The sequence below is a fragment of the Excalfactoria chinensis genome, chromosome 2, assembly GCF_039878825.1.
Source record: "Excalfactoria chinensis isolate bCotChi1 chromosome 2, bCotChi1.hap2, whole genome shotgun sequence".
In the NCBI taxonomy this organism is placed as follows: domain Eukaryota; kingdom Metazoa; phylum Chordata; class Aves; order Galliformes; family Phasianidae; genus Excalfactoria; species Excalfactoria chinensis.
Genome location: NC_092826.1, coordinates 96,098,332 through 96,118,921, shown reverse-complemented (window position 1 = coordinate 96,118,921; position 20,590 = coordinate 96,098,332). Strand labels below are relative to the sequence as shown.

The following is a 20,590-nucleotide window of genomic DNA, read 5'->3' as shown; positions in this document are numbered from 1 at the left end:
AAACATCAGCGCTTTTACATCAGCAGTCATACAACCTGCCCGCACAGCATGAACGGTGCCATTCCTTTTCATTCCTTGAGGAAGTGAAATGAAACTAGGAGAGAGCTTAGATCTGCATTCTCTTCTACTAGCAAATAATACCTCAACAAGAAAAAAAGGCCTCTCTGCTGTCCAGCTTAAATGCTGACTAAGTAGCACCAGCCCTTCCTTTTCCCCAGATCAGCAGACTCCTATCTGTTACACCTGCTTGAACTTTTCCAAGGCAAAATGGCGTTGTTTGCTTACCCAGCTCTGCGTCCTCTGGGGTAAATTTAAATTCAATTATCCCTCCACTTTGAATGCATTGTAAAGTTGTGGTATGCAGTCCGACATACTGTGAGCAGCCTTTCACAATCACCTTGCACATGGTGTCCTCAGTTACACAGGGCCCCTTGCATACAATACACAGTCATGTAATTCCCTACTCCTGGCACGTGGGCAGCTGGATCTCCCAGAACAGGAGCCACAGAAGCCATCCATTTGAGCAGAAAACTGCTTAAAACGGGAGATGGCTGAAGGCAGGATATGGCCCTGGCTGCCTTCCATTTGAGTCATGACTCAGGCGGTGGAGGCCTGGAAGAGCTGAAAGCAGCCTGGTGGTGCCAGTGACATGAGGAGACAGAGCAGCCCAGCTCTGCCAGGAGCCTGCCAGCCAAAGCCCTGGAACAGGGAGGGCTTGAAAGCACTGCCAACAGCTGCAGCATTAGCAGAGCTGCTGATCTCCCCACATATTAAAAAAATAACGTGCTTCAGCCACTGTTGATGCATAACTGAGAGGAGTAAAGACCTACGAGGGAGAAACGCTGCACAGAATGAGCTGGAGAAGAGAAGGACTTGGGGCAGCGCTGAGCAAGGCCCCACTCAGCTCTAAGGGAATGTTGCAGGGAAGCTCAGCAGGTAAACAGCCCTATATATTGTGTGTAGGGGATTACGCTACCAGAGTTAACACCAGGGGCAGGGCAGCTTTTGGTATTTCTTCGTTTGAGCGATCATGCTGAATCTTTTGACAGTGCTGCCAAGTAGAAGTCCAAAAGGCAAAGGCTTCCCAAAAAGCACCAGAGTGTTTGGATGCACCGCTTACTCAACCAGTCTCCATCTGCTAGGGGCTGACCAGGCGCTGCTCCAAGTTTACACTGGGACAAGTTTTTCCATTGACAGACAGGTTACCTTTGGAATGCAGACAACAGTACAACTCAGAGTGTGTGAAAGGCAGCCGATACCACGGCTCTCTGCAGCACAGATGAGTCAGCAACACGCGAAGATACCAGCACAAGATCCTTCTGGCACCAGGTGTAACATTTCCTTGGTAACCGGACTGTCAGGGCAGGTTGCAGGTCTGGTCTCTTGGTGTCCTGTTCCTGAGGCAAGACTGTCCCACAAGCTTGTCCAGCATACCTTGGGATTTCATATGAATGCACTGATTCCTCCCTTCACACCTTTTCCTCAGCCTCATCCACCCCACAAGAAGCAAGTCATCACTCCTTCAGCGGGATCATCCAACCCAGCCACAACAGAAAATAAGGCCATAGAGAAAAGCATTAGGCAGTATCTTTAAAAACCAATTATCTCAAAGGACCTCCAACAATATCTTAGTCCAAATCACTCACATGAGTACGCAGCCTAATAGAGCCTGGGTAGTAGCAGAAGTGCCTGATGATGTGGGGGAAGCACCTGCTGGCTTTCAGTTCCCTACGTGGGCACTGAAAACTCTGCCTTGGCAGAGGATTTTGGATCCATCCACCATTTCTCAAGCATCATGTGAGCAATGTTTCACAGCCCTGAATGCATACTTCATTTGTTAATTTGAAGAAACATATATATACATACAAGTATATATATATCATAGTATCATAGTATCGTGCGAGTTGGAAGGGACCTTAGAGGTCACCGAGTCCAACTCCCGGGATTCGAGCCTTCTGTGTAGCAGAGCGGCACTTCTACCACTTGCACCACAGGGGGATTCGAAACCGGGCCTCCGGTGTTGAAAGCGGCAATTCTACCACTGCGCCACTGGGGCACACATATATATATACACATGCACATTCACACATTTCCCATCAGAAACCTAATTCTAAAGTTTAAGGAGTAAGCAGCAATGTTAGGTGAATTTAAAACTCTTTTTTTCCCCTTCTACTCACAATATCTCTTCTATCTGTAGCAAATATCCAAGGTCAAGCATTTGGGATCCCTACCCAGATAGAAACATTTCCCCCCACCTGGCTGGGTGTTGCAGACAGCTCAGATGTCCTCTAACTGTCCAACACAAATAGTCCTGAGCTGAGCCCGAGACTTTCCAGTACCTGAAGGGGGCCTACAGGAAAGCAGGGGAGGGACTTCTTACAAAGGCAGATAGCAACAGGACAAAGGGAAATGGTTTTATACTGAAAGAGGGTAGGTTTAGGCTAGGTGCTGAGAAGAAATTCTTTACTGTGAGGGTAGTGAGACAATGCAACAGGTTGCCCGGTGAGGTTGCGTGCTCTCTGGAAGCATTCAAGGCCAGGCTGGATGGGGCTTTGAGCAACATGTGACCCTGTCTGTAGCAGGGGAGCTGGAACTAAGAGATCTTAAAGGTTCCTTCCAACCCAAACTGTTCTATGATTCTGTGATCTACTTTCTTTCCACTTTAAAAGTGCTTATACATTTTTGAGATAGAAAATATGTAGTTGTATTTTTCTAAACCCACCACAGGCCCTTTAACTGGATGGTGACATCGAGGGATTTATTTATTGCTGGGGCTGGGATGTGGTGGCTGTGCTCAGCTCTCACGTTCAGTACCAGCACAGTGTACCCTCCAAGCGCACCCTCCTTCCCCAGGACCTGTTTGGTAACTGGTTGGTAGTATGACGGCTGCATAACAAGCACTTCTGTTTCTCTGCTGCTATCTCCAAGCTCCCATGGACTTCTCAAGAGGTGGAAATAGTTTCTTTCCCCTGCAGGAGAAGAGAAAAAAATACCAACCAGGACTCACATGTGCCCCTCCATGGCAAGGGCAGGACATGTTGGAACACCGTAAGCCCCAGAAGCTGAGAAGGCAGCGTGATGGGACCAGGAAAGGCTCCCGGCTGGAGTCCCTTTGCCTATGGAGGAGGCACTGCAAGGAATGTGGGGTGGAGGCATTCAGCTTCAGCACAACCATGTCCTCACAAAGATGGCCCTGAGCTTGTCTTTATGATTGGAACCTAGAACTGCTAACAGAAAGGAGAGCAACACAGGGGGGTTAGGTAAATCACCAAGAACTCCATATTTTAAGCAGTTCAGCTTAATGTGGTCCTACCTTATGTGGCCTTAAGTAAATACATAGTGTAGATACGATTATTTTGCAGAAAGTTCGCCTGCTTATTCTCTGCTTTATCCCCACATTTCCACATTTTGGGGGCTCTTTCTGGCAGCACTCAATCAGAACTTGCTTCCAGCTCCCCACGTCAGCTCCATAACGCGCAGAAGCAATGCATCTGAACAACAGCGGCAAGTGAGCAATCCACTTACAGCTACAATGAAGGGGAAGATTTGTGCAATGCTGTTCTGAGAAATCTACTTTTGCAAGACGTTGACACTTCTGAGGAGCCCACTCACGTAAAAATCATTTGCATTTCCACTTCCATCTACTGCTAGACACGGTGTTTATAGCTGACGTGTAGCCCCAAAACAGTCCAGGCTCCCAGCATTTTACTTGTGGAACATGCAGTTCTGGAGCTACAGAAATGAAAACAACAAACTTCAGCTGCAAAGCACAGAGGGTTTGCTTTCACTGTCCTGAGGAATTAAACATTGCTCCTTCTGTAAGTAATCCAACTTCATCATCTGAGAGACATTGAGTCCCCAGCTTAGAGAAACACTGCCTGCCCAGTGGTCCCAACTGACAGAAGTATGGGGTGGTTAACATAGGGAGCTCCCTGCAAGGCCAGAGAATTGATTTAGCTTCACTACTGTGAACTTCACAACCAAAATATCTTCTTGTGGCTTTAACTGCTTCAAATTGAGTATTTTAATCCAAAATATTTTTCCCCTGTGATGAATAGTAACGCTGAACGTGTACGACTGCTGTGTGCACAAGAAGAGAGCTGTGGGAAGGGTATTTGCTTCTACTACGTCCCCACCAATCAAAATGCTAAGAAGAAAATGTAATCAAACAAACATTTTATTAAACAAAAAGATCAGTTATCCAACATTTAATGATATCAAATGCCAAAAATAGTTCACTGCTTTTTCTTTAACAGCTGAATTAAAAACCAATACAAAATGTTTTTTGCCCAATCAAAATATCAGTTCCTGAAGAGCATCTCAGGGAGCTTACAACCCACATGTACAGATGAAGAAAAGCAAGAAACTAGACACAAAGCATATAATGAAACACAACTCCCTTTCTACGTGTCTTTGACAGTGTTGCACTATACCTATTTGTGCTCTTTACATGTAGTGTACCGAGGGGGGAAATCATACAGCTTTATGGGGGGGGGGGGAAATGGCTATTTAGCATATTTTTTATATTAAACAGCTGTAGCTACATTTAGAGATTTCACGGATGATTGTATTAAGAATTCATAATCTAAACAGCACTCCCAGGGCTCATCTGATATCGAGGGATATGCCAGAACATTTTCAGGTGTAAACAGCGGGGTCTGCTGCTTGATTTTGTCACTGTCTTTTTGTTTGTTGGCCATGCCAGGCTGCTGTGCTGCACGAGCTCCACGTGGCTCCTTAGCCTAACAATTCCCAAAATAGGAGGCAGAAGTCCAACAGGCAATCAGTTGTATCCAGTATTTGTGACACTATTCGGGCCCCGTAAAACTAATATTTAAAGTCTAACGAGACTATAAATAAAGTCGCAACTATAAATGTTTGGGAATCACCCCCTAAAAACAGCGAGGACTGTTTTAACAGGACAGCAAGAAGAGTCAAAAATATAACAGAGGGTGGCAAACTCATTTCATGAAGTAATAACCCACCCCACACGTGGATACAATTCTAGGCCAGTTCACAGCTTAGGAAACTTTGCAATGGTAATCATTTACGTGCTCCGCAATTTGCAAATCAAGAGCTCCCACTGGCAGGTATTCCTCTGAGTCTGTTCTGTTACTGGTGCTCATCCCTTCTGAAAGGAAATGGGATCGACTACTGACAATTAGCTGTTTTCACGGGGAATATTTGATTGGTTCTCCTGCAGAAATACTTCAGATACGGCGTGTTTCTTAAAATCCTTTTTAAAGCGCTCTGTAAGCATCTCCCCACCTTGCATTGATCCACGATGACTTGTAATCTTTAACGTGAAAACAGACCACATGTTTCACGATGCCGTGTTTGGCAGTTTGCTCTTTATCAGGTTACACATCCTCTCTTAAGGCACTTTTTATTTCTACATACACCTAACAATTCCAACTGAAAACCCCCTCCTGTTTCAACAGCCTGCCCAGTGCACGTGCATGGGCACACGCAGGCTGAGCACTAACCTTACGGAAACACTCTTGCTTAAACCCCTCCCAGTACAAACGTCCTAAGAGTAAGGCCAGCTCCGTACCCTTCATTCCTTTTAGCTTTACAGTTCATCGTGTCCCTCTTTGGCCTCTTGGTCCTTCAACTTGAATTCTTCAGCGGTAACTTTACCATTTCCATCCCGGTCCTGATTGGTGAACATGTTTTTGACAATCTTCTCAAAATCAAAACCAGGAGCTAGTTTTCCTTTGCCAGAGTCAACCTGAGCTTGAATGTATTCCGAAAACTGTGTGGGGAAGGAGGAGAAAACAGCTCATTTAGAACAAACACTGAAAACGGATGAGATAAATCTTACTACTTAAATTAGACTAATTAAGAGATGCATGCTGACACAAGATGCTTGTATTGAAATACAAGCCTCCACCTGCAGCTTAAAAGATCGTGCACGAGAGAATGAAACACAGAAATGAGAGGTGAAATATCAGGATGCCAGGCATTTTGTTAGAGTAGGCATTATGCCTTGCATTCATTTCCTATAACACTGATGAGGGGAAGAGTGATGAATAGGTTGCCAGGTTACAAGGCTAGATTTCCCTAAAAACCCTTTTTCTGACACACACGGTGATGTGACTGAAGGTAATCAGACATCTGGCAGAAGTCATATTGCTGGCTTGCCGTGAAAACAAAGCCCACAGTCAGCTTTCCTGATCACTGATCTCTATAGCACTGCTTGCTAAATAAGCTTCATTAACAAGAACTCCTTCAGACATTCATTCACACTTTTTGGGCTAAGCACCCTCTGGTTTCCTTGGCTCCTCCACTGTTCACTACACAGCACACCATTCACCTACAGAGGTTCCAAAAGTGATTAGACCATTCCTGAATGCACTACTGCAAGCTGATCTTTGTCTCCAGATTTCACCAAAAGCCTTCAATGAGCAGACACTGCTGTGAAGGATGATATATTGAAGGATCACTGAATAACAGCCCTGCCTTTTATGCCCATTCCTTACAGATCTGATGCTGACCACAGGAGGCAACAGCACACAGTCCTAAGTAGTGAGTTTTTTTTCCTTACTTCTCTCCCTAGTGCTAAATAACTGTATTTAAACAGACACACTGGCTTCTTATTAACTTGAAAACACTCATGATGTGAAAAAAGACAGGCAAAGTGATTCTTTGATATCTGAGCACCTTGGTGATGGCAGTGGGAGAAAACCATTGGGAGTATTTTCACTGCCTTAGCTTACCTCTTCCAAAAGAACCTCTCCGTCATGATTCTGGTCTATTTCTTCAAAAAGATTGGGAGAGACTTCACCGTTCCATACAAACATGTATCCTTCAGGCAAGCCAGACACCAGCTCCAGCAGTTCAATGTCAAAAACTAACACGGCACTACCAGGCACTTCTCCTTCTGTCCCAACAAATGGTAAAGAGAGGTATTTATACTCTTCAGTGTGAGGACATTTGCTTTTAATACGTGATTACATTTCTCTTCTGTCTCCAGTGAGTTCTTTTCTATTGTGATCCCCAAGCCCTGGGATTCCAAGCCCACCAAACCTTCCTGCTCCCTTCAGCAGAGGGAAATGTAACATAAAGGAAGAATTCAGAATAAAACTGCATCCACATTTTTTTAATTAAAAAGAAAAAAAATGGAATTAATTTATCTTACCAATACAGCATGTATCAAGGTGTTAGTGACATATGTACATACGCATACATACTGAGGTGTTCTAACTGCTGGGTATATTGCCCCAATTAAACTACAGAAGGAGCCTAAATTAGGCCTTGAAAAAGTAAAACAGGGGTCATCTCTAACTTTTATCCAGTAGCAACAAGAACAGGCTCTTCAGATTTCTGGGTGTTTTTCAAAGCAAGCAATGTTTCAGACCATGGATATCAAATACAATTCGTATGATGTCAAATACCTCCCACTGGTATATTCTACTGTGTCCAGTTTTGGGCCCCTCACTGCAAGAAAGACATTGAGGCCCTGGAACGTGTTCAGAAGAGGGCAACAAAGCTGGTGAGGGGTCTGGAGCACAGGCCTTATGGGGAGAGGATGAAGGAGCTGGGAATGTTCAGCCTGGAGAAGAGGAGGCTCAGGGGAGACCTCATTACTCTCTATAACTACCTTAAGGGAGGTTGTAGAGAGCTGGGGGTTGGCCTCTTCTCTTGTGTCATTGGTGACAGGACCAGAGGGAATGGTTTCAAGCTACAGCAGGGGAGATTCAAGCTGAACATTAGGAAATATTACTTCTCAGAAAGGGTGGTCAGGCACTGGAATGGACTGCCCAGGGAGGTGGTGGAGTCACCGACCCTAGGGGTGTTCAAGGAGCGATTGGATGTTGTGTTGAGAGACATGGTTTAGTGGGAGCTATTGGTAATAGGTGAACAGTTGGACTGGATGATCTTTTAGGTCTTTTCCAACCTTGGTGATTCCATGATTCTATGATTCATGGTGGGTTTTTAACATAACAGATGTTGTTTTTTTTTCCATTGTATAAGGTATTTTTCAATATATTATATAATAACCTTATAGAACAGTATAAAATGTCTTATATTTGTAATACTCATATTTCTTCACAGTTCTTATGGAAACCAGGTTCAAGTAAAAAAGCCTCTTAATCATTTATCACAAATTAATTCTCCATTAAGCCTGACATTCGGTGCCTGGTAGTTTTTATAAAATACAAACTGTTCAGGAGACATTTATAGAGCATGGCTACTCACACAATTGTTTCCATATTAAACCAGAGCTTTTTGCTCTCGGGAATCTCCTGGTAAGCCTCCTTTCCCTCAGTTCCTTAACTATCAAAGTTCTTGTCACTTCTACATTGTTCTTTCTAATTATTGTTGTGCCTATCGTCAAAAAACTGATACGCCTCAGTGCTCTAAAACATGGATTCTCCAAGGTGTCTTGAATGTTTTCTTGCTGGATTTTCAATGTTGTTCATACGTTTGCGCTCAGATCATGTGGTTTCTGAATTTTGAGTTCGCTTTGAATTTTCTAACACATCACTGCTGAACTTCAGTTGTCTTTTGTACATACCATAGCAAGGACCCATTCCCTATCAGTGAGAACAGTGTTTACATCCCTCTGCAACACCAAAGTGCCTGGAGCTTTCCATTTTGACAAAGAAACATTACTGGAGCATGTGTTAACCTTTGTACTAGGATACTCTCTACACTGGCCACAGCAATAGCATGGCTTAAATGCAACACACGCAGTATGCTCCTTTCAATAGGGAATGGGGGCACTGCCTAAAATAATGAAATGAAAAAACTAAAAAAATCCCATTGAAGCAGCTGAGAGATTCTGACCTTATCCTAATACATAGTAAGTAACAAAACCTGCATACATGCTCCAGAGATCCTAAGTGGATGTGCAGTAGGTTTCTCTTACTTACCCACTCCATCTTCTCCATAACCAAGATGAGGTGGTATAACAACTGTCCGCCGCTCTCCAACACACATATCTTGAAGGCCCATGTCCATCCCTATCACCACCTGTCCAGATCCCAGAACTATGTTGTAGGTCTTACCAAGACTGTGTCTGGAACAAGGGGAGAAGGAAAAGAACAACAACAACAAAATCAACATACTGTAGAGAATTTCTGTTATTCAGAAATACCGTGTAAGTAGCAGTTTCTAATCAGTGTTCTGTCTTTGCCAGCTATTAATTTCATGCCTAATGCTCTTTCCTACCAAGCAGTTACCTGAAGTTCTTCTCAAGGCAGCAAGACACAGCCAACATCAAACAGAAGCGTCCCAGCTGTTGGTAACTCATCTGGTATTAACATTCTAGGTTTCTTGAAAGAAATCCCATTAGAATGATTCATCCTGCCAATTAAACCCCCAAAGTAGTTTATCTCTAAGCAAGATGTTCCACCTCTCAAATACTTTCAACTAACAATGCTGGCTTTTTTAACAGATCATAGAACACCTGGTGTACATCTGTCCCAGAACTACAAACCTCTGAGGACTGGGATAGGTTCACATGCATCAGCCATGCCATTAATATTAACCATTCACCATAACAGGTAAATTATCAAGGCAGATGGAAAGTATAAGAGTACTGCTGCTATTTAACAATATCATTATTCTAATTATGCTTTGTTGCTCTAGATTATTCCTAAAATTAGAAATGATCAAGAGATAACCCAAAAGATAAGCATATATTCTAACTCTAAAAGAAGAGTGTGCTGTGTTAAGACTTATTACATAGTATACACCACATCAGCAGGATCCTTTCTTCTGTCAGTCTCCTGTCTTTGGTTATTTGGCTTGACTTTACCACTGCAGGACGTTTGTTTGTTTTTTTATGCAGTAACAGAGTGCTATTTGCAAAGAAAACAATTCAGATGATAGGAGGCCCTAAGAACCGCTTTGAATAAGGCAGTCTTAACATTCCTTGGCTCCTGCCATAAAATGAGAATCGTGCATTTCTACGACATAGAAGGTGTTTTGTATACATGGTGTTACCTGCATGCGTACCTGACTACAGCATAACATCATGTGCTTCGACATAAGCCAGCTTTTCATCTCTTCAAGCTATTGTGTGAACTGTGATAAATATGCACTGCTTCCTATAATAATTATAACCTGTTTAAAAATAGCTTTTTCCAACTTCCCTTCCAAAAATAAAACATTATTTAGATGACTAACGCTATCCAAAAGACAACAGAAACAAGCTAGCAGAAGTATTGAAGCTGCAGCAAATAGTGCTGTAGGCTTAATTTAGCTGTATATGAGAGACTGGAGCATGCTCTGCTATCCTCGTAAACCTACTGTCAACAGGAAGGAGGAAGAGGAACATTATAATCACAGCAATGACCTGATGATAATTTCTCCACGCTGCCACTTATTGCAACAGTACAGTTGCACTAAGGAAAACCAGCACCCATGTGTGGTACAGACATGATGATGACTACTTGCTGTACAACACCCTGAAGCTAGTTTTAACAGGACCACACCTGTGGTACCAATACAAGATGTCTCTTAGAAGCACTGAACCAACAGAGTGCAAACTCTACCCAGGAAACGTGACAGTTTGTTCACACAGCCCTGTGCCATTCCAGTACGACAGGCCCAGACTCTGGAATTTGCCGAGCAATAACTGCATGCACCAATACAGGTTGGGGGATGACCTGCTGGAGAGGAGCTCTGCTGAGAGGGACCTGGGCATCCTGGTGGACGACAGGTTGGCCATGAGCCAGCAGTGTGCCCTTGTAGCCAAAAAGGCCAATGGCATACTGGGGTGCATTAAAAAGAGCGTGGCCAGCAGGTCGAGGGAGGTGATCCTCCCCCTCTACTCTGCCCTGGTGAGGCCTCATCTGGAATACTGTGTCCAGTTCTGGGCTCCCCAGTACAAAAAAGACAGGGATCTCTTGGAAAGAGTCCAGCGGAGGGCCACAAAGATGGTGAAGGGCCTGGAGCATCTCCCCTATGAAGAAAGGCTAAGTGCACTGGGTCTGTTTAGCCTTGAGAAAAGAAGACTGAGAGGGGACCTAATCCAGGTCTATAAATATCTGAGGTGTGCGGGCCATAGTGTCGAGGCCAGACTCTTTTCAGCAGTGTGTGGAGACAGGACAAGGAGAAATGGCCAGAAACTGGAGCATAGGAAGTTCTGCACGAATGTGCACAAGAACTTCTTTACAGTGAGAGTGACGGAGCACTGGAACAGGCTGCCCAGGGAGGTGGTGGAGTCTCCTTCTCTGGAGATATTCAAGACCCACCTGGACGCCTACCTGCGCGACGTGGTGTAGGGTACCTGCTTTGGCAGGGGAGTTGGACTCGATGATCTCTGGAGGTCCCTTCCAACCCCTACAATTCTGTGATTCTGTGAACTCATTTCATCACTTCACCTGTAGTGTTTATGTTCTTTTCCAGCACATTCCTGCACCCCCTTTACTCCTGATTCTCTCACTACGATTGACTGCCCTCCTTCTCCTATACATCTTAGGCAGACAGACCTAATAATACAATCTATGCAATAGCTTTTCAGGCTACTCACTCTGCCATCATTGCTGTCAGAGCCATTTTCTTTCATGGGTAATATACTTACGTTGAGACTAGTGGAGTGCCATCCAGGAGCGAAGCATTGTAGTGATACTTCAGGTAGTCTCCCTTCTTACTCAGTAGGCTGCAGTTGGAAGGTTTATAGTTAACAGTAATGCTGACTGAATCAGAGGGGTTATGGAAATCAGCCACGTGGATGTCAAAGACCAGCACGGCAGATCCAGGAATCTTTCCTAGATAAAAAGCAAATTAGGCAAGTAGTAGGAAAAGAAATGGTACCCAAGAAGTCATATGATGTCCAGGTTCTGTACCCAGTAGGAATATTAATTCCCTCTATGTCCACTACTGAGTTATTTTGTTCTTCTTGTTCAGAATTAAAGGCTTACATCTCCTCTACAAGCAACAGATGTAAGTTTCATCCAATGTAGGAAAGAGAACCAGCAGAAAAGCACTGAGTCTGCACTCAGTTTCACGATGAAGGAAAAAATATTCATTATTATGAATTGAAAAATGACTCAAAAATGAAGCAATAAGCATCAGTTTTCCTCTGATCACCCTAAATGAGGCTGCCGTTTGTTTCACACATCAACTCATTATTGATCATCAGAATTCTTGTATGATTTCTCATGCTTCAAGGAATGCCATTGTGTCTTAAAGGTTACATGTGCTGATAGCAAGCAACTTCTTCCCCCCTGCCCAGGATAAGGTGCAATTGCATTACCAGCAATGGCAGGCACGTCCATAGCCAGCAATGAGTTTTGTTGGTAAGGAGCCTAATTCTCAAATCAACAGCCCAGAATTTGTATTCACAGAATGGAGGCTTTTCTTCTAAGTTAGCTTGTCCAAATATCAACCCCAGAGGTACCTTTTAAAATACCAGCCACAAACTGCGACTGGTTAGAAGGATTATCACATTCAACCTCTCACAGCAATCCTTTTTGCACTAGTAAGTCTTCCCAAAGGAATTTTAATTGTATGTTATACATACACAGATACTTTGCTGTTACATGCATCCACCATTTACAGAGGCAGCTTAGGAGTCCACAAAACCTGTGGCTGTGGAAGGAATGGGGAAGAAAACTTAACACAGTTAATTCCTTTAGCACGCAGCACTTGTTAAGACACACAGGAAGGAATCTGACTCCGCAGTGCAGCAGAGTTTCTGGCACCCGAGTACCAATCTGTCTGAAACACTGATTATCCAAATGATTTCAGGTCACCAAGTATCAATCTGCCTGAAACGTTCATTATCCAAATGATTCCAGGTCACCAATTACATGAGAGTTTGTCCTGCATTCCTATTGTCCTGCCTATTGGGTAATTAAAATAATTGCGCATGTTCTGGGTGTTATCCTGTCAGCTGCATGCCCACAAATTAACAGATTAATTTATAAGCCTTCTGAACGCCAGGAAGTTGAAATCAAATACTTTATATATCTTAACTACATACAACTGCTTTGAACGGCAAAGGAAACATCATTAATTATGGAAGTCTTGAATGAAAAGTCAATCTCACCTCTTCCTTCTTCTCCATATCCAAGGTGAGGAGGGATTATTATTCTTCTCCTTTCACCAGTGCACACACCTAGCAAACCTTCATCCATCCCAGCAATGACATAACCCTTCCCCACGTAGGTGTCATATGTACGATTTCGTGAGTAGCTGTGGAAAAGTATTTGCTTTTTGAGCAGTGCCGGGTTCTCAAGAGGGTACAGAATCTTGCAACACCATTCTTAAACCACTTATGTCAAACACGTGGTCATTAACCATCACCAGAGAGACACAATGCAATCATCACGAATGTAGGCCACCAAGTTTAGCAAGTCAGCAACGCATACGTGTCATTAATTAGCCAATACTGGGACCCTGGCTTGTTTGCAAATGCATCCCTTCTACATACTGAAAAAAATCTCACCTATGTCTGTACTTCATTGCAACATGACACTCGCTGAGTTTAAATTGCTGGAAAAAAAAAAGACAAAGTTTTCTCCTTTAAATTTTCCCCTGTTCTAACCCTATTTTCCTAACTGCTTAGCAAGATATATTTCAGGCTCATTTTGGTGAGACACTTATCTCATTTTGCAACCACAGCTATGCTGTTGAACTGCTACAGGCAGGAGGTAGAAAAACTAAGTTCTCCTGGGATGCACTGCATCACAATGAGTCATGACAACAAAACAGTATCAACGCTATGCCTTCCTTCTTAGCTATTCCAATTACTAATTACTAACAAAAGCCCTGGTAAAAATACTATGACTACTTTAAACAATTCTTTAATTACTACAGAGAAAACAATACCCCTGTGGATAAGCTGGAAGTTAACTTTGCAAGCTTTTGTAAGGTGTTCTGAAAGCTGAAGAAGGAAAGTAATGCACTGCTCATTCAAAGAAATAAATTAATTAGAAATGTCACAGTAAGTTACAAGGCTATTATTCATCCTATAATTCTGTACAAGGTGTGGATGTGCCCACAGCACTTTGAATATGAAGTGACAGTGAATCTTCTTCCTTTATCACAGAAACCGTGTTGATGATTTGTGTCTTGAAAGGCACCAGCTTCAAAATGTAGACAGCTTTCAAGGAGAGAAAAAAGGCTTCAGAGATTAACCTCCAACTAGCCACAAGATCAATGACCTACAATTCTCAGGGCATAAAATGTAAGATAGGAATCATATTTATTTCCTCTCTTTTCAGTAGTGTTATCTACTTGGCATATAAGCTCATTGTAGCAAAGACTATTCAAGCACGCATATCTGAAGCATGTAGAGCTTCATCAAATAGATCGCAACCCCTAGATGGCGTCTCTGATACTGATACAAAACAGCCCTCTTGTCTTCTGAGTTTGAAAAGAGCTCAAGGAGGGGATTTTTATAATACTAGAAGATTCCAACTCCATTCAAAATCTTTGAAAAGGAAGCAATAGTGAAGAGTTTCACATATTATGGCCAAGACAGACAAACCAAGTTAGAAATGGAATCTGTGGTGCCAAACAGTTTGGGTTACCTGGAATCAAACAACGTGCCATCCAAAAGTGTGCCATTGTAATGGTATCGGATGAAGTCTCCTGTTCGGGTTCTTCGCTCACAAGATTCTGGCACGAGCTGGTTCTCAATAGTAATACCATCTTTAGGGTTATGGAGATCTAGCAAAACCACGTCAAAGACAAGAGAAGCTTGGCCAGGGATCTCCTTACCTGAAAATGACAACAGAAAGCTGGTAAGACAGAGCACATGTTCTACAGGGAGCTTAAGTGTTCTTGTTGAAGAAAAATACTGCCAAATCAGGCACTTCTCCTAAAATAAATCAGCATAATCTGCTTCTAGTCGGTCATTCTATGTGTGGGTTTGTCACTTAATACTCCCATTCAGTTATTTCCTTCTGTTCTTATAGTGATGGCACTGTCTCACCAAAAACAGGGCTCTTTAGTAATGCTCACTATGTGCTATCTGAGTTCTGTGTTTTAAGCTATCACTATTTCCAACTCATTTTATGAATAAAATATCCATTAGGATATGAATATGGTACATTTGCTCTTCCTCTCCTATTAAAACAGGAGTCTACACAATGGAAGCTGAAGATGGACAAGTTGACTTTCTCAGTAAAAAAATAACACCTCTTCACCAACACACAGATTATAATGTGGGTTGCTTTGTCTGAGAATCAGTGAGCTCAAGATCTTGTCACAATTTTAAACACAGCCTGTTTATTTCTGTTTTCTGCTCCCTGTGTCAGTCTTTGGAAGAATTATGCAGTCACCTGACTTCAGCTTTTTGGAGCCATAATTAACTATAAGTGATATTCTCTAAAGGAAATTAAGATTTCAGTATGTAAAGATTACAGTTTGTACCAACAATGCGTTAACTAAGCAATGTACTGCTCACGTTAAAAGAAATCTTGTTTTACAATCAGTTACATCCCACGCATGACACACGTTTATCCTCTTTCCATCACTTTGTCCCCTCTGTCTGAAATGTGTAGTCATGATGACCACGAGTTTAAAATACACGAAGCTCAAGTTTGTTCTAGAACATAGATGGCTCAGATTAAAAACAAAACAAAACAAAGAACAACTTTTACCATCTCCTTCTTCTCCATATGCCAGGAATGGTGGTATCGTGATAATGCGCTTCTCCCCTAGGCACATCCCCAAGAGACCCTGATCCATTCCAGGAATCAGCCATCCAATTCCCACATACGTATCGTAAGTTCTCATCCGATTATGGCTAAGAATACAAAACAAGCAAACAAACAAAGCCAACAAACAATTCAGATCTGAAAGCAGGAACAATATTAATCCCCAGTAACCAGCCACTAAGCATGATACGTGTCACAATTTGCTGCTCATTATTAACATCAATGTTGCTCGTTAATTTATCAAGGTCTTGCTGCCCAGCATTTTCCAGAGCAGTCAGCTATCTCAGAAAGCTAGCAGAGGTTTTGAAACAAACAGAATGGCAGCTGTTATTAAGCATCATTTTCAGCAGGTCTTTAATGAAGGACATACGCTGTGCATTTAAAATACCAACATAAAAGTGTTAATAGCTCGATTTCTTTGAGACCTCTGCCTGCTTAACTTATAAAGCTCATATGTAACATGAATAGCTATCCTGTGGTGATGATAAAACTATTAGCTGACTGCAGTAGACAGTAATATAGATACGGACTGCTAATACTTGTGCAGAAATTATACGGCTGTTTGTTCTATTGGTCTGAGTCAGTACTGCTGTCCCATGGTCCCTAAATAAATTATCCTTATATGATGTTAGCTTTAATCTCTTGGGAAAACTGCCTGTGTTTCCAGTCACACAGCACTAATTGCTATACCAACAGAGTGGGAGAAGAAGATGGATTCATGTGACTCATTCAGACACCTGCTAAAATACACGAGCACACACAACCCAGCTACACACCTGGAATCAAAAAGAGTCCCATCTAAGAAGGTCCCGTTGTAATGGTATCGTACAAAGTCGGACACCTGGACCCTCCGAGTGCACTTCTCAGGTTTGAAATAAGTCTCAACCTGCACTTCGTCTTCAGAATTCCAAAGGTCTATCAGAAGCACATCAAAGTGGAGCACGGCATTGGGGGGTATCACGCCGGCTGCAAAAGCACAACAACACAACTGAGTTTATTTCCTGCTTTCTAAAAAGCAGCAATATAAAGGGAATCAATCGGCACATTCCCTAAACAATCCATGGTGCACAACGTCTGCATTTGCGGGTTTGCATCCCTCTGTTCCTTAATATTTCTGCAGCTGCGCAAGGGGAGGAGAATCTGACAGCATGAATTGCTGTCAACTACACCCATCTGTCCAAATGACCTTGATCTAGCCCTTGTTATCCTTGTGCATCTGCAAGCAAAGCTGCTTTTGTCACTGACAAGACCCGGTGCAGATTGGCAATGGCAAAACACAAGAAACATCAAAGAAGTAGGTACAAATAAATAGCTATCTCTAGCTAGCATGGCTACCAGCCTGAAAGCCCTCTGCAGCCGCAGCTCATCCTTCAGCACACTGTACTTACACACGCCTTCGCTTCCATAGGCGAGCTTGGGGGGAATCTTCACAAAGCGCCGCTCGTTGACACACATGCCAACCAGGGCCTTGTCCATCCCAGCAATAAGTTGCCCTTTTCCCACAAACACATTAAAAGTGGATCCCCTGTCATAGCTGCAAAGAGAAAAGCAGGGAAAAAAAGGTCAGTGGTTCATTTACTGACTCCTCTGCTGTTTTTTGAGAGGTTATCTGTAGCTGGTGCCCCCTTTGCCTGTTAACCCAGGTTTACTGAGAGGTAGCTGCTAAGGGAACGATCAGTTCCAGGCGTTTCTGAAACTCCAGCCCATCTTTTCCTCTGGTGAGCAGCCAGCACGGTGATGCTGCGGGGGGGAAATGATGTCAAACCCTCCCTGGAGGACACGTGTGTCACTCAGTGCAACACACTGAGCTCCCTCAACAGGCCGAGATCCCAGCAGCCCCTCGGATGTTCCACTGGGAGCTCTCTGCTTCCTGGCAAGCGCTTCCTTGAAAACAGAGAGCCCTCTATAGGCAGCACTCACTTTCTGTTGCACGGATATTCTTGCTCGCCCGCAAGGATGGAAAGTAAATAAGCTCCCCATAAAGCGGGGCATTGAGTTTGGGATGAACTTAAAACCAAAGCGTTTATTATTGTTTTTTTTCTGTGGGTTATTCAGCAGGAGCTGAATAAAGCAGGGAGCAGAGAAGGCAGCTCTGCATAACTGACCCAGCAGACCCCTCACAGCTCAGCAATATCTGTTTCTATCCGCATAGCCACACTAACAGCAGATGCATAAGCAACTAAATTCAAACCTAAAAACTCGGCTCACTTTCTGGCTGAGTTAATACCTGCAGGAAACAAGAACAAAGAAAGAGGTGTATTAGTCGATTAGGTGAAATAACTGTCACTGGAAGAGCTGGGAGGAGCGTGTTGGCAAGAGGAACAGCATTACTGCTTAGGAGCATCTGCACAGAACAGGAAGCTTAAAGTCTGTGGACATTTTAAAAAGCTGAAGAAGAATCAGAACAAACCTTCCCTTACTTCAAGACCTGAGGGATTTAGATGAGACTGCCACTATCACCGGCTATGAGCACTGCTATTCAGAGGACCCAAGGGGACAGACAATGCACAGCCCAGTCCCACCCCACACAATTCACACCCAGCCATCAGGAATGTAGAACGAAGCCCAGCCAACACCTCCATGCTCCACAAGCACATGCTCAGCCGTGGGGTCCAGGTGTGTAGCACAGTGCAGAGCTCTGCAGGGCACAGCTTGGCACATGAGAGGGGAGACCAAGGATGAATGTGTGGCTGCTCCCCACAGTGGCATGAATTTTCAAGTGAGTGGGGAGCACACTGCGCTCATACAGAGCCATCCTGCAATGCACCGGGAGCCCCCCACGACCGCACTCTGCAGGATGATGATTTCCCTGAGGCATGGGGAAGATTAGGGAGATCACAGAGATGAAAGCAGGCAGCGAGCAGTACTGGATGCCCTCGCAGTCTCCTGATCCCACTGTTCAGGCTTCCTGATCCCAAAACAACAGGAAGAAGGCGGCAAGGCGTTTTGCTGGAGATAAGCCACGTTGACTCAAGGATAATACACACAAACGTTTCTGAGCGAGCCCTGCTCCTGTGTTTCTGTCAGTGATGGTTCCGAAAGCTTTGCGTTCTGCTAGGGCTAAGCCTCTAAAAGAACGAGGAAAGGCGCGGAAGGAAGCGGGCAGGAAATCCCCGTGCTGTGTGACGGGACACTGCTGCCCACCAGGACATCCAGACGGCCCCGGAGTCCCTAGGGTAGCAGAATGAACGCAGCGGAGAGCTACAATCGCTCCCAACGGGGCCCGACCGCCGCCGCGGTGCCCCCTCATCACACCGCAGCCCTCCGGCCTTCCTTCTCCCTGCACAGACACCCTCCGTGCTCACCGCCCCACGCCGGACACCCACCCGACGACCACGACGGGCGGCAGGGTCAGGCCCCGACCTCCTCCTCCCCGCGACCCCCAGGCGGCTCCCAGCCTCCCTCCCGCTCGCGGGGCCGCTCTCCGACCTGGAGTCGAAGCGGGTTCCGTCGGGGAAGGAGCCGAGGTAGTGATAGCGCACGAAGTCGCCGCGCCGCACGGCCCGCGGGCAGCGCTCAGGCACGAAGCGCCGCTCGACGTGGACGTCGGCACCGTCCCAGGGCGGCTCGGCGGCGGGCACCGGCGGCGCCTGGCAGGCCGCCCAGCTCACCAGCATCGCCGGCAGCAGGAGCAGCGCCCCGCAGCCCGCTCCCCGCCGCGGCACGGCCGCCGGCCCCGCCATGGAGGGAGGCGAGGGGGCAGCGGCGCGCACGGCGGCGGCGAGGGAAGTCTGCCGGCCGCGCCCGCACCGCTCCGCTCCTCCTCCCGCCGCGGCAGAACTTGCAAACGTGGATGCGGCGCCTCCGGCCCCTTTCCCCCACAATGCTCCCACCCGGGGCGGGGCTCGGCCCCGCTTTGGGGACGGGGGGTGCGGCGCGGTGCCCCCGCCGCGACGTGGCGCTGCCCGGGTCCGTCCCACCCCGCTCCGCTGCTCCCTGTCGCGGCGGGGAAAGGGGACCGCAGCCGGGCCTTGCCTGGCTCACCGCCCTGGCGCAGCGCTGCCCGACGGGGCGGCCGCGGAGACGCCGGGGCAAACAACGGGGTCGGCGTTACCTGGAACGGTGCGGGTTCGGAATCGCCGCCGCGTGTTCCCTCCTACGTCAGACTTGCAATGGTGCAGGGATTCATAACGCCCTGCAGGCTGAACCTTGTGGATCGCACAAGAAAATGACCTCACAGACACCAAGTGGGATGCTCGGGCACAAAAGAAATGGGCGTTCGTGTCAGTCGAGCATCCATTTTCTGTGCTCTTTCATCCTGCAGGTGGTGATAACAGAGAACTTAGGTTTCCTCGGTTAGTCTAAACAGTCTCAGTGGAAAAGCTAAGCACACGGCCCCAGCCCCACGCAAGTTAAAGAAATGTTTGTTTTCTCTTCTGAAAGAAGAATGAAAATTGTGGCAGCTGTTTCCTGGTCAAAAGAGATGCCTCGCCTTTCTGGGGTCACTGGTTGGGATGGAGGTGCACAGAAGAATGTCATTTGTTTAAAGAACGTCTCTGATGTGATGCTGGAATGCTGATATGGTACAATGCATCACTTACATGTGCATGGAGCACTTGGAGAAGCTACTGAGATAGATCTGTAGAATCAACGAATGACTTGGGTTGGAAGGGACTGTAAAGACCATCCATTTCCAACCCCATGCCTTGGGCAGGGCTAACACACACCAGATCAGGCTGCTCAGCACCCTATCCAGCCTGGCCTTGAATGCCTCCAGGGGTGAGGCATCCACAGCCTCTTTGGGCAGCCTGTGATGGTGCCTCACCACCTTTTGAGCAAAGAATTTCTTCCTGACATCTAACCTAAAGCTCCCCTCCTTTAGATTAAAGCTATTTCCTCTTATCCTATCATTATTAGACTGTACAAAAAGTCAGTCTCACTCTCCTGTTTATAAGCTCCTTTCAAGTACTGGAGGGCCACAGCAAGGTCTCTCTAGAGCCTTCTCTTTTCCAGGCTTTCCTCATAGG

The 20,590-nt window shown here is 45.3% G+C and overlaps 1 protein-coding gene across 1 annotated transcript; it reads right to left on the bottom strand.

Moving 5' to 3' along the window:
• Positions 1 to 4,166: 4,166 nt before the first annotated feature.
• Positions 4,167 to 19,440, bottom strand: FKBP9 (FKBP prolyl isomerase 9). The gene is made up of 10 exons (XM_072330242.1): positions 19,053 to 19,440; positions 17,012 to 17,157; positions 16,400 to 16,589; positions 15,567 to 15,712; positions 14,493 to 14,682; positions 13,007 to 13,152; positions 11,537 to 11,723; positions 8,880 to 9,025; positions 6,720 to 6,883; positions 4,167 to 5,755 (listed from the first exon to the last, which is right to left on the bottom strand). Exons 1-10 carry the CDS (start codon positions 19,304 to 19,306, stop codon positions 5,573 to 5,575), a joined length of 1,752 nt encoding a protein of 583 aa, XP_072186343.1. The 5' UTR covers positions 19,307 to 19,440; the 3' UTR covers positions 4,167 to 5,572.
• Positions 19,441 to 20,590: the final 1,150 nt, after the last annotated feature.

Coding starts and splice junctions, on each gene's coding strand:
- FKBP9 (XM_072330242.1), bottom strand. CDS start 19,306: ATGGCGGGGCCGGCGGCCGTGCCGCGGCGGGGAGCGGGCTGCGGGGCG. Junction 14,683..15,566: donor ATATGGAGAAGAAGGAGATG/GTAAAAGTTGTT, acceptor TGTCATTTTCAG/GTAAGGAGATCCCTGGCCAA. Junction 11,724..13,006: donor ATATGGAGAAGAAGGAAGAG/GTGAGATTGACT, acceptor CTTTTTATCTAG/GAAAGATTCCTGGATCTGCC.